Here is a 15,870-nt window from a genome sequence, read left to right on the forward strand (position 1 = left end):
AGACAGCTTCCTGGATTATTTCCGCCAAAAATTAAGACTGACAAAGACTGAGGTACAGGACTCAAAGTACAGGAGCGTTGGGACCCAAGTAAGCGAGGACGACTTTGGGGAAATACCAACCACCTCAAAAAGCACTGGTACAGATCCAGTAGTACAAGTCACGGTGGCCATACAAGTAGAGGTGAGAGACCTAGAGATGATATCTCCACATATCACTGGAAATAAGAAGTTCTCCATCCTGCCACCAGTAGAAACATCAAGTCCTAAAACAGAGCTCGGCATCTCTAAGCCGCTACCACCGATCAGATGTCGTTTCATTGTAGTCAAAGAAGCTCAAATTAATAAACAGGCAGGAGACTGAACGGACATGAAGAATATCAGATGAGCGAGATCATCAATTATTATTACCCTTTGTCTTTTTAGGATCTGAGGACATAGATGACATCTTAAAGGGTTCTTTCATATAAAATAAATCTTTGATGTTCTCTGATATTTTTTGTCTTGTCTGACTATGTCTTAGGCTTAGGTCTCACACAGTGTATTGCAGCTAAAAACACTGCAGTTTAAGTAAAAAGAAATAAAAATAAAATAGCGAGAAAAAAAAACTTATAAAATATATATATATATATATATATATATATATATATATATATATATATATATACACACACACAGTATAATAAAAAAATAAAATAAATAAGTTCTAAATCACTCATTTCCCTAGAATACATATAAAAGTACAAAATTACTGTGAAATTTAGGAGGCATGCTTTGCAGCACATGTATTAGATTCTTTAGATACTTTCTACACCCCATTTGCAATGGGGGGACGTGGCTTAGCAATAAAGTGGGCATGGCTTAAGACAAGCCAAAATATGTCAAAATACGAGGTGGGTGTAACATTAACAGAAGGGTCTAAAGATGCACAAAACTTATCATCCAGCATAAGCCACTTTGGTCTAAGTCTACACTAAGTTAGAAAAGATTAAGACGTCTGCCCCATTGTGCTGTGCGTGTCGTGTCCATGAACATCAAAGACTAAAGAAACCTGTCAGAAACAAGTCCATTGGGTTCTGTACACTTGTACATGAATCCTACAGATATTAGCTGGGATTTTTCTAACTTGTCTCCTCTCTATTAACCCAGTTGCTCCTACACGAAGTGTTACAGGTAACAGCCGTATACTTACATGAGCAGTGGTGGGATATTCACAAAGATGGTCATTGTATGGCTTACTATAGAGGAGGAGGGATATTACATCTCATCTAGAGTTTGATGTCTTATCTAAACTTTGAAAAAACTGGTGTGATTTGCCCCCGAATATTTCTGGTCCATGACATCAATGATCACTAATAGAGATGAGCGAACAGTGTTCTATCGAACACATGTTCGATCGGATATCAGGGTGTTCGCCATGTTCGAATCGAATCGAACACCACGTGGTAAAGTGCGCCAAAATTCGATTCCCCTCCCACCTTCCCTGGCGCCTTTTTTGCACCAATAACAGCGCAGGGGAGGTGGGACAGGAACTACGACACTGGGGGCATTGAAAAAAATTGGAAAAAAGTCATTGGCTGCCGAAATCAGGTGACCTCCATTTTAGACGAATAGTGGATTTCAAATCCGGGTCATATGAGAATGTGAACTTTGTGACTATGAGACAGGGATAGCTGTACAGGCAGGGATAGCTAGGGATAACCTTTATTTAGGGGGGAATGTTATTAAAAATAACTTTTTGGGGCTCTATCGGGTGTGTAATTGTGATTTTTGTGAGATAAACTTTTTCCCATAGGGATGCATTGGCCAGCGCTGATTGGCCGAATTCCGTACTCTGGCCAATCAGTGCTGGCCAATGCATTCTATTAGCTTGATGAAGCAGAGTGTGCACAAGGGTTCAAGCGCACCCTCGGCTCTGATGTAGCAGAGCCGAGGCTGCACAAGGGTTCAAGCGCACCCTCGGCTCTGATGTAGGAGAGCCGAGGGTGCACTTGAACCCTTGTGCACCCTCAGCTCTGCTACATCAGAGCCGAGGGTGCGCTTGAACCCTTGTGCACACTCTGCTTCATCAAGCTAATAGAATGCATTGGCCAGCGCTGATTGGCCAATGTATTCTATTAGCCTGATGAAGTAGAGCTGAATGTGTGTGCTAAGCACACACATTCAGCTCTACTTCATCGGGCTAATAGAATGCATTGGCCAGCGCTGATTGGCCAGAGTACGGAACTCGACCAATCAGCGCTGGCTCTGCTGGAGGAGGCGGAGTCTAAGATCGCTCCACACCAGTCTCCATTCAGGTCCGACCTTAGACTCCGCCTCCTCCGGCAGAGCCAGCGCTGATTGGCCGAATTCCGTACTCTGGCCAATCAGCACTGGCTAATGCATTGTATTGGCTTGATGAAGCAGTGCTGAATGTGTGTGCTTAGCACACACATTCAGCTCTACTTCATCGGGCTAATAGAATGCATTGGCCAATCAGCGCTGGCCAATGCATTCTATTAGCGTGAACTGAGTTTGCACAGGGGTTCTAGTGCACCCTCGGCTCTGCTACATCAGATTGCTACATCTGATGTAGCAGTGCCGAGTGTGCATCAGATGTGTAGTTGAGCAAAACTGACTCAGCACTGCTAAGTCTGCATTCGCATAGGAATGCATTGGCCAGCCTTCGGCCAATCAGCGCTGGCTCTGCCGGAGGAGGCGGAGTCTAAGGTCGGACCTGAATGGAGACTGGTGTGGAGCGATCTTAGACTCCGCCTCCTCCAGCAGAGCCAGCGCTGATTGGCCGAATTCCGTACTCTGGCCAATCAGCACTGGCTAATGCATTGTATTGGCTTGATGAAGCAGTGCTGAATGTGTGTGCTTAGCACACACATTCAGCTCTACTTCATCGGGCTAATAGAATGCATTGGCCAATCAGCGCTGGCCAATGCATTCTATTAGCGTGAACTGAGTTTGCACAGGGGTTCTAGTGCACCCTCGGCTCTGCTACATCAGATTGCTACATCTGATGTAGCAGTGCCGAGTGTGCATCAGATGTGTAGTTGAGCAAAACTGACTCAGCACTGCTAAGTCTGCATTCGCATAGGAATGCATTGGCCAGCCTTCGGCCAATCAGCGCTGGCTCTGCCGGAGGAGGCGGAGTCTAAGGTCGGACCTGAATGGAGACTGGTGTGGAGCTATCTTAGACTCCGCCTCCTCCAGCAGAGCCAGCGCTGATTGGTCGAGTTCCGTACTCTGGCCAATCAGCACTGGCCAATGCATTTCTATGGGGAAAAGTTAGCTTGCGAAAATCGCAAACTGACAGGGATTTCCATGAAATAAAGTGACTTTTATGCCCCCAGACATGCTTCCGCTGCTGTCCCAGTGTCATTCCAGGGTGTTGGTATCATTTCCTGGGGTGTCATAGTGGACTTGGTGACCCTCCAGACACGAATTTGGGTTTCCCCCTTAACGAGTTTATGTTCCCCATAGACTATAATGGGGTTCGAAACCCATTCGAACACTCGAACAGTGAGCGGCTGTTCGAATCGAATTTCGAACCTCGAACATTTTAGTGTTCGCTCATCTCTAATCACTAATACTACAGACCAAACAGGAGACATTAAGACTTACTCTAGTCTTTCGAAAATGAACCTCGAAGTCAATATCCTCTTCAAAGTCAAGTACAAAGACTTTCTTCGACTTCTTGACTTTCTGCTTGTCACCAGCAACCTCAACTGGTTAAAGGTAAAATGGAGAGATCAATTACCGAAAATCCTCTTGACTGGTTATAGGCATCACCAAAACCACACAGGAAATCACTTACTTTTCTGTCTTGGTCGGAAACGCCAGTGTTCAGGCCCGGCCCACATGGACATGGTGCGGGGACTGAAGTAGGAATACTCTCCAGGACAGGATGACAGCTGAAGGCACATGGTACCGATGTCCGCTTCTGCTATTTTAGTAATTTGTGACCTAGAATAAAAAAAAATTGGAATCATGATTAAATTTGAGAGAAATTAAATAGTTATAGGTTTACGCTAGTTTCACTCTAGCATTGCCACTCCATTTTTCTGGTCTGTCAGAGGAAACTAAAATAGCTACAACATACTGCAATGTAGCCCTAGCAGGCTACCCACATCTATTACTATAGTAGCAGAGCAGCCATTGCATAAAGATTTTATATTATAATAGGCCAAGTGTAACATTAGCATAAAGCATGTCATGATATAGTAACACTAAAGACCTTAGTACATAGCGAGAGCCATTATGATGTGATCGATCCTTTAAGAACACTATTGTTGATATAGAAAATGAAGAGAACCCCAATGAAGCTCCTGAAAGAACCATTGAACGTATATGTGAGCAAAGTGCAAGATTCTGAAGACTCACACTTGTGCACAAAGGGGATTTTCCAGAACTATGATATTGAAGACCTACCCTTAAAGCAGCACATGGTCTTCTTTCTAGTGATATGTAATACAGCACATTCTTGAGGACCAGATAGGTCCTCTTTAAAGGGATCCTATGATTGGATACGCTTTTTTTCTGCCTAACACGTAGGAGTAGTCTTAAGAAAGGCTATTCTTACCTACCTTTAAATGTCTTCTCCGCGCTGCCACTCGGTAGAAATCCGGCTTTTCTTCTGTATGCAAATGCGTTATCTCGCAGCACTGGGGGCGGTCCTCAGCGCTCAAACATTACTGGAGGTTTCCCCAATGCTGCGAGAGAACTCTCCAGTGACGCCTCTATCTTCTACTGGAACGCTCTCTCCCTGTGTCTTCTTCTGCCATTGGGCCTCGGGCAGCGCAGACTGCATATGCCCATGACCACAAGAAAATGGCCGCTTGCACCAGCTGACTGTGTAAGCGGCCATTTTGTTGTGGGCGTGGGCACGTGAAGTCAGCTTTGTCCAAGACCCAACTGCACATGCCTAGAAAATTGAAACCCAGGATGGAAGAAGAAAGGCTGTGTTGGAGAGTTCTCTTGCGAGAGAGAGTGCTGAGAGAGAACTCATTTGCATACAGAAGAAAACCCAGATTTCTACCGAACGGCGGCGCGGAGAAGATATCTAAAGATAGGAGAAGAATAGCCTTTCTTAAGGCTATTGCTACGTGTTAGGAAGAAAAAAAAGGGTATTCAATGATAGGATCTCTTTAAAATAGTGATGAATATTACACTGGGTCTGACAACTGAAAATCACCCTCTCCCCAATTCTTTTTCCCTTTCGCTACTGGGTTCTAATAAGCAATAGGGGCCATGGGATTTCTTTTCTCATAATATATGAAAATCCTGTTACCGATAAGACATCTGTGGCATATAAAACCTCTAAATACTCCTTTAATTCTCTCCATTAATCTTTATCAGAAGCTGCTTTAGATGAGGCTCATTCATCTTTGGAGGTGATAAAGCAGAATACTTGTGAATCCGCAGGAATACGTTATTGCTAACATTAAGTATTAACGTAATTCCCTACAGCAGTTTCACTAAGGATATTACCCTGAAAATAAGTAATATTGTTCCTTGGATACAGATCACAAGGACAGTTATTATACGGTTTTCATTAGCTGTGCCAAGACTGTAACCATTCTTCTTTTTTACCCTCATGTAAATACAGGGGGAAGCCTGTCAGTCACTGACAATGAACACTGGAGATTAAAAGCCCTCAGAGTGTAGATTACGAAATAAGATTCGCTTAATTCTCTTCCCAAAAATAATACACCCCAATTTGTATGAAGATAGTGAAGTCCATAGTGCGGACCACTCCTCCTTAGCACCGCTGGTTTACATGATACCAAGATGACACTTTCATCCATAAACAAGCCTCATTCTATGCAGAATGTTCCAGAAAGACTAGAAGATCAGCACTTCAGTGTAAGAAGATGGAGCATACCCCTTCCTGTCCGCTCTACAAGCTTCACGCTGTTCTGAGAACTGTCCGACGTCTTCTGCTTCATTCCCGTCACACATATCTGCATCAAAATCATCCATTTCAGGACCCGCAGGCTCAGGACCATCATCCTCCACTTCAGCATTTATGTCAAAGGCATGGTCGCTTTCCTTGTATTTATCAGTTAAAGTAGAAATGGTCTGCAAAATAAAAGCAAGAAGTTGGTGTCTTATCAGGAGTCTGGCAACCAGTCATAAATCAGAGTAGGAGACCCCACTTCACACTGCAGCGGAGTATGATGGAGCGGTATAGAATAGAAACTAGGCACTGGGACAACAAATTACAATATCTACTAAAACGTTAGGAAGCATCACTCAATACTCTTTCAGACTGTGTCGACCACGTTATGGGTGGTTTTGGAGCAGTCACTAAGGTCTCATCATCTTCTATCCCCTGGCTGGGTACAACACCCAACCATGAAGACATCCGACCATAGAGCCTACCCTAACAGCATGTACTAACCTCTTTCAGATGGAGGCAATTTCCCCCGCCTTGTCGCCGATGTTCCCAATCGTAAGCAGCCCTATACTGGCTCTGGGAATGGGCCCAGGCCCTTTCCACTTCTGGTGTGAAGGGGTTTGATACCGACAAAGGATCATACTTGCTTCTGACCTGGATGTCTTAAACGGAATCACTAGAATCCAGAGGCCTGACTCTCCATGGTGCCTGGAGGACCATACAATTGACACACTTCCCTGACACTGACTCAGTCTGAAAAAGTGTGTTCTGGGGTTGGTTCTTTCTGACATGCCCCGTCAGAATTCTATAATCTCTTAATCTTGCCCACTCAAGACTTCTCCCCACCATTCCTGTCTAACTGGGAAGAAGACCTTAGATCTGTCTTTCTCCACCACCTCCCCAGCATAGTAGAGTGCTAGAATTTGCCCATAAATTCTCTACCGCCAGTAAATACCAGGAAACAGGGTACAAACTCGGTCAGACTACATAAGATGCTTCTTGCCTCCTCTCTGCTTTGCTGGAGAGGAGGGTCCGCAGAGGGCACTCTTCTCCATAATTTCTGGGCATGCCCAATATTGCAGTCCTACTGGGATGGTGTACAACGTGTATTCCAGAGAGTACAGAGCCCCATGCCAGCAATCCCAGCTTTTTTTCTGCTATATGTCTCAGACCTCACCCTACGAGCTTACTGAAAAGGCCTCTCTCAAACACTTTGTGAACACGGCTATATCTTGCATATTGGCCTTATGGAAATTTACCACCTCTCCCTGGAGACCTCACTGTCCTCAAATCCCTTAAAAATACATAAGACTCTTTCATTGCCGCCTGTACCCCTGGGATTATGTTTCAGTGGACACATGACTACAGAGATCTTATGTGAATGCAAACCTGAAGGACTGTGGAGAGCTGCTGAAGAGAAAGGATTTCCCTGATTTCCCCCCCACAACTCTTCCGCTGCACATTCCCTTCTTCCCAGTTTCCTCCTTCCAATAAGTCTTCATATAGTGTAATTGTTTCATTTGGGCTTGGAACCCCCTTTCTGTTTGCCTATGACTTAGGCTTGTTAGGGGCCGTTCACACTACTGTTGGTGTCCGCAGCTATTATCCGGACAAGATTTTAGACAGGCACTACCTGGTCCGTTTGCAATTTCCATTCATTTCAATGGGATTTTATCTTGTGTCCTTTAGGGTCCGTTTTACAACCATGTCCATTTTTTCAAGTGGACAAAAAAAAAATCCTACATGCAGTAAGTGTCAGGTTTTTGGGCAACGGACATATAACGGAAAGTAACTGATAGCCATCAGTTGCTGTCCGTTATGACAGGTGTCCGTTTTTGTTTTTTTAACTGACACCAATGGTAGTGTGAACCCTACCTTACCCATGCATTGTCAGATATTGAAAGTAAAATTAGGGGCCTCAGCTTATATTCGAGTATATACGGTAACAATTTTCTACGAAATTAAATATGGTCAATTTGTGGGAATATCCCTTTAAAGGAGGTTTCCAGGTTATGGATAAAGACTTATCATAAAATAGAAAAATCTGTAACTTGAAACTTGTGCACCAGGACACTACACAGAACAGAGCTGGATCTGTGGGGTGCACAGTGCCAGATCCCCACTGATCACCTATACCAGGTGTCAGCAACCTTCGGTTCTCCAGATGCTGTGAAACTACAACTCCCAGCATGCTCCATTCACTTCCATGGGAGTTTCAAGAACAGCAGAGCAGGTATGCATGCTGGGAGTTGTAGTTTGACAACAGCTGGAGTGCTAAAGGTTGCCTATGCTTGACCTATACTAAGGATGTGTCATCATTATCTATAGCCCTGAAAACATCTATAACAAAAATAAAATAAATATTTTCTCTTACGTTCGAAAGATGGGCATCAGGGCACAAAGAAACAGATTATCTAACGTTAATATATATATATTTTTTTAACAGGTGTATAAATCAGGATTGTATTGTTATTATACCTCATCTTTAAGATCACCACCCAGTTGCATCAAGCGAAATTTGGAGAGTGAAGGACATAATGGACGTTTTTCTGCACAAGTAGCCACCAGAGCTGCAGGAGGGAAATATAATGAAATATTTGTTACACTTCATTTCAATACGTAAATGATAAAAAGGAGTGTGGTAAATAAGCATCGGTGAACATTTGCAATTATACCTCATATCCTGCTGATCCATAGGCTAAATAAGCAGGACAAGATGATGGGATGACTTACGTTTCAGATCAGTGGTGTCCATGGTGGCAGAAGAAGGAAAGGTTTCCTCTTCAATAGTGGATAGTGGGATCAAGTAATCATCAAAGTACAGCTCGCTGCGGTAGTCAGAACAGCGGAGAGCAGTCAGGAAAACCCCCACCGTGCTGCACTCATCAAAGGAGGCGGCCGCTTTCTGAAAGAGGGGGTCAACCTGCAGAAAAGGGACAACACAAAAAAGATGCTGCTACCACATTTGCCAATACACATACTGCTGCCTTTCAAATCCATATTCTCATAACATAAAGTAGCTACATGTACTTCACCCTCCCCAAATCTTTCTCTAAAAGGTGAAAAAACAAACTGAGAAGCTATCACAACTAGGACTCCATTACTAGAAATTCCAAATAGTAAGTAGTCCTTTATGGGATTGGTTTCCTTCTAATGATACTTTCAATATCCGCATAATTTAGGATAAGTGTGTGACGGTTGGAGGTCCAGCCTCATGACAGTGGAGCGGTGCACATACATACGCGCCACTACACTGCTCACATAGTGACCTCCATTCCAGTTATCGCAAGGGCCTTGGCACTCAGACACTTATCCCCTATTTTCTAGATACGGGATAAGTGTCATTAGTAAGATAACCCCTTTAGCTTAAGGCCACACCATGCAAGATTGCAACAGAGTTTCTACGAATTACAGTGCAAGAGTAATTGATGGGATTTCAGCAAATCTCATCCATACACTGCAGAAAAGCACATATGTCAATTTTTTGTTGCTATCTGGCTTAGCCACACAGGAAACATTTGCATTTGCCATGGCTGGGTCCACGGTGGGATACAAATGGGTAGTGTGTGGCCCAAGCGTCAAGTTAGTTTTTACACACAGTGATTTAAAAGCACGCGTTATATGTAGCATCATGAATATAGACAAAAGCATAACCAGCAAAATCTGTAACAAGGCAACCACTTACCATGGACAATGTATAATACTGGTGTCTAATACTTACAATGAGGTCTTTGGGACCCCTCAGCCTGCAAGGCCTAGTAGTAACTACTAGTACATTCCTATAGCTACACCCATGAATAGCGAGCACACACCTGATCCACCCTGTCGGTTGCCGAACGAGTAATGTTATTAAGATTCTGCTCAATGGTTTCCACAGAATGCTGCCTTTTCCTTTGCTTCTTAGTCTGAGGTTCTTGACTGGCATCTTCTGTTGAATAAAGCACAGAAACAAATAAATCTCTAAAACAGACTCTGGGACGGATCTTTTTGGCTCTTGTCAGATTTTTAATTTATTTTATTTTTTTTATAGAAGCTAACAAATGCAAATTGAGGTCTACTGTTTGTATCTGTAATACCATTGAAGTCAACAATATAAGGGAGGATCCAGGTAGAAAAGGGAAGCATAGAGTGCGGCTGTCGTATCCACATCAAGCGAGGTTAAAACAATACATACACACACATATATATATATATATATATATATATATATATATACACATATACACACACACACACACACACACATATTACATACACACACACATTTAAAGGAATATTTTAGAACAATTTAGCCCCTGTCTGATCACAAAAATGGGGACACTCAATTTCCCTTAAAGGTTTAGTATCCCAAATTGGCCCATTATAAAGCCATCGGTGCCCACGCTAAAAGCTTTATGCTCACCCTGTTGCGGAACTAACCACACCGGCACAGGTCTTCTCGCCTTTGGTGCATGTGCCGTGTACCTGTGACACTTGCGCAGTGAAGTCGGGGAGTATGTCCTGAGCTTCACTTAAGAACTGCACATGAAGCACCAGAGATGAGTCCAATGAGATTCATCAGACTCATCTTTAGGTAAGTATAAAAGGTTTTTTTTTTTTTTTTTTTGCCTGTTTTCTGAATGGGCGTCCCAAATCGACGTGACGTTCTCTAAGTGCACCATGCTCATGAAGAAGTAGGTGCACAAGGATGGCCACGACCCTATTCATTTAAACAGTGCTGTCTAGAGATCGTCGCCCCAGCAGTCCCACAGATGCACCTGCCGCTTCATTCACATGGAGAATTTAAGTCTAGTTGGACCCCCAGGGGACAGAACCCCAGTGATCAGACAATTACTGTAATTCCCATCTTGTGGATAGGGATTAAATGTATAAAATGAAAAAATCATTTAATATATGTGGTGGTCTGGTTGATGACTAGTCTTTAGGCAAGGCTCCCCTTTATTGATGGGTAATATACTGGAAAGAAAGTTTGGTCAACAGGCTTAGGGGGCGTTCATACTTGCGCCCATGTCCGCCCGCCGGGTCTCCGTCCTATTCCCTAGAGAAACTGGATAGGGGACGGCTGTATCACTAGCCAGTATTTTTAGATAGTAGTATCTCTACATACCAGTTCCCTGCTTCTCTGATTCCTCAGGTCCTTGTGACTCTTTACCAAGTCCTCCCAATACTTTGTACACATCAGCATGCACCGCATCAACCCTCACAGCATAGATCTTGGCACTTGCATCAAGTGTCCCTGCAGCAACCTGTAATGAAAGATGAGGTGGTGTAAAATGGTACAATCATGTGTTAGTACAGAACTAAGAACATATATTTTTGTGCACCTTGAAGTTAGTCAGTTCACTTCCTTTCTCCTTGAGGATGTCTCCCATGTAATCGATCAGGTGCAGGCCAAATGCATTCTTTGTTGTTATTCTCTGCAGCAGAATTTAGGAAAAAAAAAAAAAATAGAAACACAAAAATAAGTAAAATGTAACAACATATAACATGAAAAGACAATGGAAAATTTGTATGCCCATGTTCAGTACTGTGCACGCTGACGTTTATCAACTCACAATATGTTAGAGGGGTTTTTCTTAAGGATGAATATTGATGAGCTATCCATAGGATAGGTCATTGTCTGAATAGAGGGAATCCAATACCCAGGACTCTAACAGATCAGGCGTGCAAAGCACTACATTGTTTGCAGCTCAGTCCCATTCAAGTGAACAGAGCTGAACTGCAGTACCAACCACAGCCCCCACATAATGTATGGTGCTATGTTTAGTATTCAATGAAGAGGTTGCAGTCTCTTCAAACACCTGATCAGCGGGTGTTAGACCTCCAGACCTAAAGATAGGCCATCAATATATTCACATTCCAGAAAACCCTAAAAGAAGACCTCTCATGTCCTCCTGCAGATGCGGTTTTATATACTGCTAGAAAGCCATCAGTGCGCTGAATTCATCACACTGTCAGCTTTCCCGTTCTGTGATCTGAAACTGGAGATATTGGTGCCGTTATTGATCTCAGCCCACCGTCAAAAGGACGTCCCCGACAGTCTAGCTGGGCTGTGAGGAACGCCTCTCCTGGCAGTACTTGTCCATAGCCCTGTACTATCAGAGGGGGCGTTCCTTACTGCCCAGCCATGATACTAACCTGTAAGTAAGTAAGTACCCCCCCCCCCCCCCACCTAGACTGTCAGGTACACCCCTGACAGTGGGCAGATATCGGTGCCAAAAATAATGGCACCAAACTCTCCACCACATAACAGGAAAGCTGACACTGTGCTGAATTCAGCACACTGCTAGTTTTATAGCGGTATATAAATCCGCATCTACAGAACATGAAAAGTCCTCTTTAAGTGCTAAGGAAATAACTTACATTCTCCTGAGACAGCTTGATGCAGGTGGAGTAGTGGTCTGAGATCTGTGAATTGGTAAGGTTCGGTCGGAGAATCGAATTCACGTCGGATCTGTCAAACAAAGATTGCTCATGCAATGTATGTATGTATGACTAAATACATATTTTATCAATATCAGAAGCAAATATACAGCAAAAACTAGTACACAGAATATCATGTAAACCAGAGATACCAAGAATGGGATAAGTTGACTTAAGTGGGATACACAGTAAGGGCGGGTTCACACCTGCGCCCGGTCTCCGCTTTCAGGTTTCTGTCTTCTGCCTAAGAAACTGGACAGGAGACGGAAATCGGCAGTCACTTTTCAAACCCATTCAATTGAATGGGTTTGCAAAGTGTCCACCCCTGAGCGCCGTTGAGTGTTTTGTGGTCTCCGTGAAACCGGTTTATTTTAACCGGACATGCAGGATTTTGTGTCCAGTTAAAAAAACAAAAAAAAAAGGACGGTTTCGCCGAAGACCACAAAACACTCACAGGCGGACATTGACCGCTGGGTTTCCGTCTCCTGTCGGCAGAAGACGGAAACCTGAAAGCGGAGACCGTGACGCAGTTGTGAACCCACCCTAACTAAGGTACACAATCCAGAAGACAACCCAAACTTTGAATGCGCCATCAACAAAGTGATACACCGCACTGCAACTTCCTCCAGCATGATCTACATGCAACCATAAGTGTACCCCGGGGGTTATGTGCTGCAGTGAGGCCACTATGTTACATTATACTGCATGGAGGTGCCACTATACTGCATGGGGGCTGCTATGGCACTGTGGGGGTTCTTATTTTACATGAGCCGACCCGAGTATAAGCCGACCCCCCTAATTTTACCACAAAAAACTGGGAAAACTTTTTGACTTGAGTATAAGCCGAGGGGGGGAAATGCAGCAGCTACTGGAAAATTTAAAAAATTAAAATGGTTTTTGGGTGCAGTAGTTGCTGGGAAAAGGGAGGGGGTGTTTTGGTTGTCTGTCTGCCCCTTCCCTGAGCTTGAGGACTGGGTTTTTTTTTCCCCCACTTGGAATTCAGCCTGGCTATAGGGTATCTGCAGTGCTCCTATTAACCCCTTCCCGACGGAACAGGAGCACTGCAGATCCCCTATATTCAGTAGACCGGGCACTGTTAGACACAGGGATACCTAATGTGTATGTGTGTCACAGTCATTTTCTACTTTTATATGTATTCTAGGGAAAGGAGGGATTTAGAACTTTTATTTTTTTTATTTTTATTTTTTAATTATATTTTTTAAAGCTTTTTTTTTTCCCCGCTATTTTATGGGAGATTCTATACATTACTATTGCAGCTGGTTGCTTGACTCAAGTATAAGCCGAGGGGGGCTTTTTCAGCACAAAAACTGTGCTTAAAAATTCAGCTTATACTCGATTATATATGGTACTCCTTTTTAGGATTAGCCATAGCTTACTGATAGGGCTCTACATATTAATCCTAAAAACCGGACTAAAAGAATAAAAAAATATGATGAAACTTGCTCATCTTGTGTGTGGGAGTACATAATGACTATTCACAGTAGGACCGCTATGTATATTGCTATAGATTAAGGAACTTTCTGGAAACATTCTTTTAAGGGTATTGTTATTACACAAATTTGTTTGTTTTTTCTCCTATAATGACATAACGATACAAAGATTACTGCTGTTTTCCAAGTTTAGGCATTCGAGTGAATTTTAATATTAATACAATAAATATTTACTACATTGTATTCCCAATATTACAATAATCAGTATTACGCTAACAAAATACATAAAATGTGAAAACATTACCAGTCTGCAACAGCAAACATCATGCAAAATTAAAATGAGTGGGTTCACACTCATATTAATGAAGTCCGTTGCTCTCATCAGTCATTGGATGAGAGATAAGGAACAGAGATGAGCGAATAGTATTCGAAACTCTAGTTTTGAATACCTCGCTCCCATAGGAATGAATGGAAGCGGCTCAACATCAAGGGGTTAAGCGCCGGCCGCTTCCATCCATTCCTATAGAGCGAGGTGTTCGAAACTAGAGTTTCTAATACTATTCGCTCATCTCTAATAGGGAAGTCTGTCACCAGAACCACACAGATTGATTCACGTGACCTTAATTTGTGCTTTCCCCTTGAGAATCGCTGCCTCCATTACTGAAATATTGCTGCTTTTGTCAAAAGGCAAATGAGCAATGACATCATCCTCATTGCTCCATAGCGCTCTCTGTGCAACAGGGGCAACGATTGGAAAGGGAAAAGCACTGACTGATTCAGGCGACCCAAACCTACCCACCAGCAGGGCTTGGTTAATATGTCTGGTTCTGACTGGTGCAGAGAGAGCCCATCTGTCTGCATTCACTGTACTGTAAAAATCCTGATGGAATCTTATGTCTGACAAGTTTGTCTATTTTTCTAACAGAAGAAAAAGTTATACCAGCAGGGGACTTTTTCTTCTCTTAAAGTAACTGGAATGAATGCAGACAGATGGGCTCGATCTGCATCAGTCATTCTATCACAGTTTAAGTCCGTTGCTCTGATCCTAAGGCAGGTGAGAACAACAGACTACACTAACTGTAGTTTGACTCCACCCTTTGGTTATTCCAGGATTTCTTCAGTAGTTGCATGGACTCTTTCAAGGATCGGACACTCACCTCTGAGCAGGAGAGATGACAGACGCAGGGGAATCCACACTACTAAGCTGCAGGTCGATCACCCTGGACCTCCGCCTCTGCTTCCTTTCCCATTCATCATCATTACTGGTGAAGTTCTGTAAAGTTGGTGTCCCTGTGGCACTGACTGGTTGTGATCTGGTAGCTGGAGACAGATATACGCCAGCTGGTGACACTGGCTTGTGGCGGCCCCCTGACTGGGGAGTTGATGTGTCCATGGTGTCTGCTGAAGAAAAACATTTGATTCAATGATTTCTTCTACTTTTAACTGATTCATATCAATAAGCAATTGATAGAGTGAAGGTCCAGCACCTGCTTTGCAGCCACATACTAGCGACTATCGGGGATCCCTCTACAAATCTAACATTTATCACCTATTCAGTGGATGATAAAGGTGCGTGGTTGGAATCCTCCTTAAGGCTGGGGTCCCATGTAGTAAGCAGCAGGTAAAAAGCACTGCACGAAAGACCATAGCAGAAACGCAGCGCTATTCACAGAAAGTCCAGAGGTTTCCTCTGCAGACTTTCTGCTCCAATTACACCAATACGGAAAACGCCAGCATTTCCGCAGGTATAACTGACATGTTGCATTTTTGTAAATTGCAGCATTTTATTGAAATTGCAGCAAGTCTGCTGAGAATAGGTTTCTGCAATGTGTAGATGGGATTAGCCAGAATCTCATCCACGTTGCAGGTACTGTAAAATGGTGTGGTTTTGCAGTACGTAGGGGCCCCGGCCTAGGGCTACTTTATAGCTGGTTAGCTGTGATGGAATTGCCAGCATTTAACCTGCTGCAAAGTATTGAGGGGGAAAAAAAGTAGCATGTTAAATATAGCTGTGTGTTCAGCTCGGTTTTGACAAGTGCAGTGACAAGAGATTTGATAGGTTGAGATGTCTGACCTGCATGGCAGAGGAGGAGAAGGAGCAGATTGATGGAT

General features: G+C 43.4%; 1 protein-coding gene across 1 annotated transcript in view; it reads right to left on the minus strand.

The window, feature by feature from the left end:
- NCAPH (non-SMC condensin I complex subunit H) overlaps positions 1–15,870 on the minus strand; it is a 35,937-nt gene that overhangs the window by 12,306 nt on the left and 7,761 nt on the right. Inside the window, exons 3-12 of the mRNA XM_075272914.1 lie at positions 14,916–15,159; positions 12,248–12,338; positions 11,209–11,301; positions 10,992–11,130; positions 9,697–9,812; positions 8,618–8,807; positions 8,363–8,454; positions 5,870–6,066; positions 3,803–3,951; positions 3,610–3,713 (exon numbers count right to left, since the gene is read on the minus strand). Of these exons, the coding sequence (XP_075129015.1) occupies positions 3,610–3,713; positions 3,803–3,951; positions 5,870–6,066; positions 8,363–8,454; positions 8,618–8,807; positions 9,697–9,812; positions 10,992–11,130; positions 11,209–11,301; positions 12,248–12,338; positions 14,916–15,151 (1,407 nt within the window). The 5' untranslated portion in view covers positions 15,152–15,159. The remainder of the gene's footprint in view (positions 1–3,609; positions 3,714–3,802; positions 3,952–5,869; positions 6,067–8,362; positions 8,455–8,617; positions 8,808–9,696; positions 9,813–10,991; positions 11,131–11,208; positions 11,302–12,247; positions 12,339–14,915; positions 15,160–15,870) is intronic.

This window comes from Leptodactylus fuscus, chromosome 5 (genome assembly GCF_031893055.1).
Source record: "Leptodactylus fuscus isolate aLepFus1 chromosome 5, aLepFus1.hap2, whole genome shotgun sequence".
Classification (NCBI taxonomy): Eukaryota; Metazoa; Chordata; class Amphibia; order Anura; family Leptodactylidae; genus Leptodactylus; species Leptodactylus fuscus.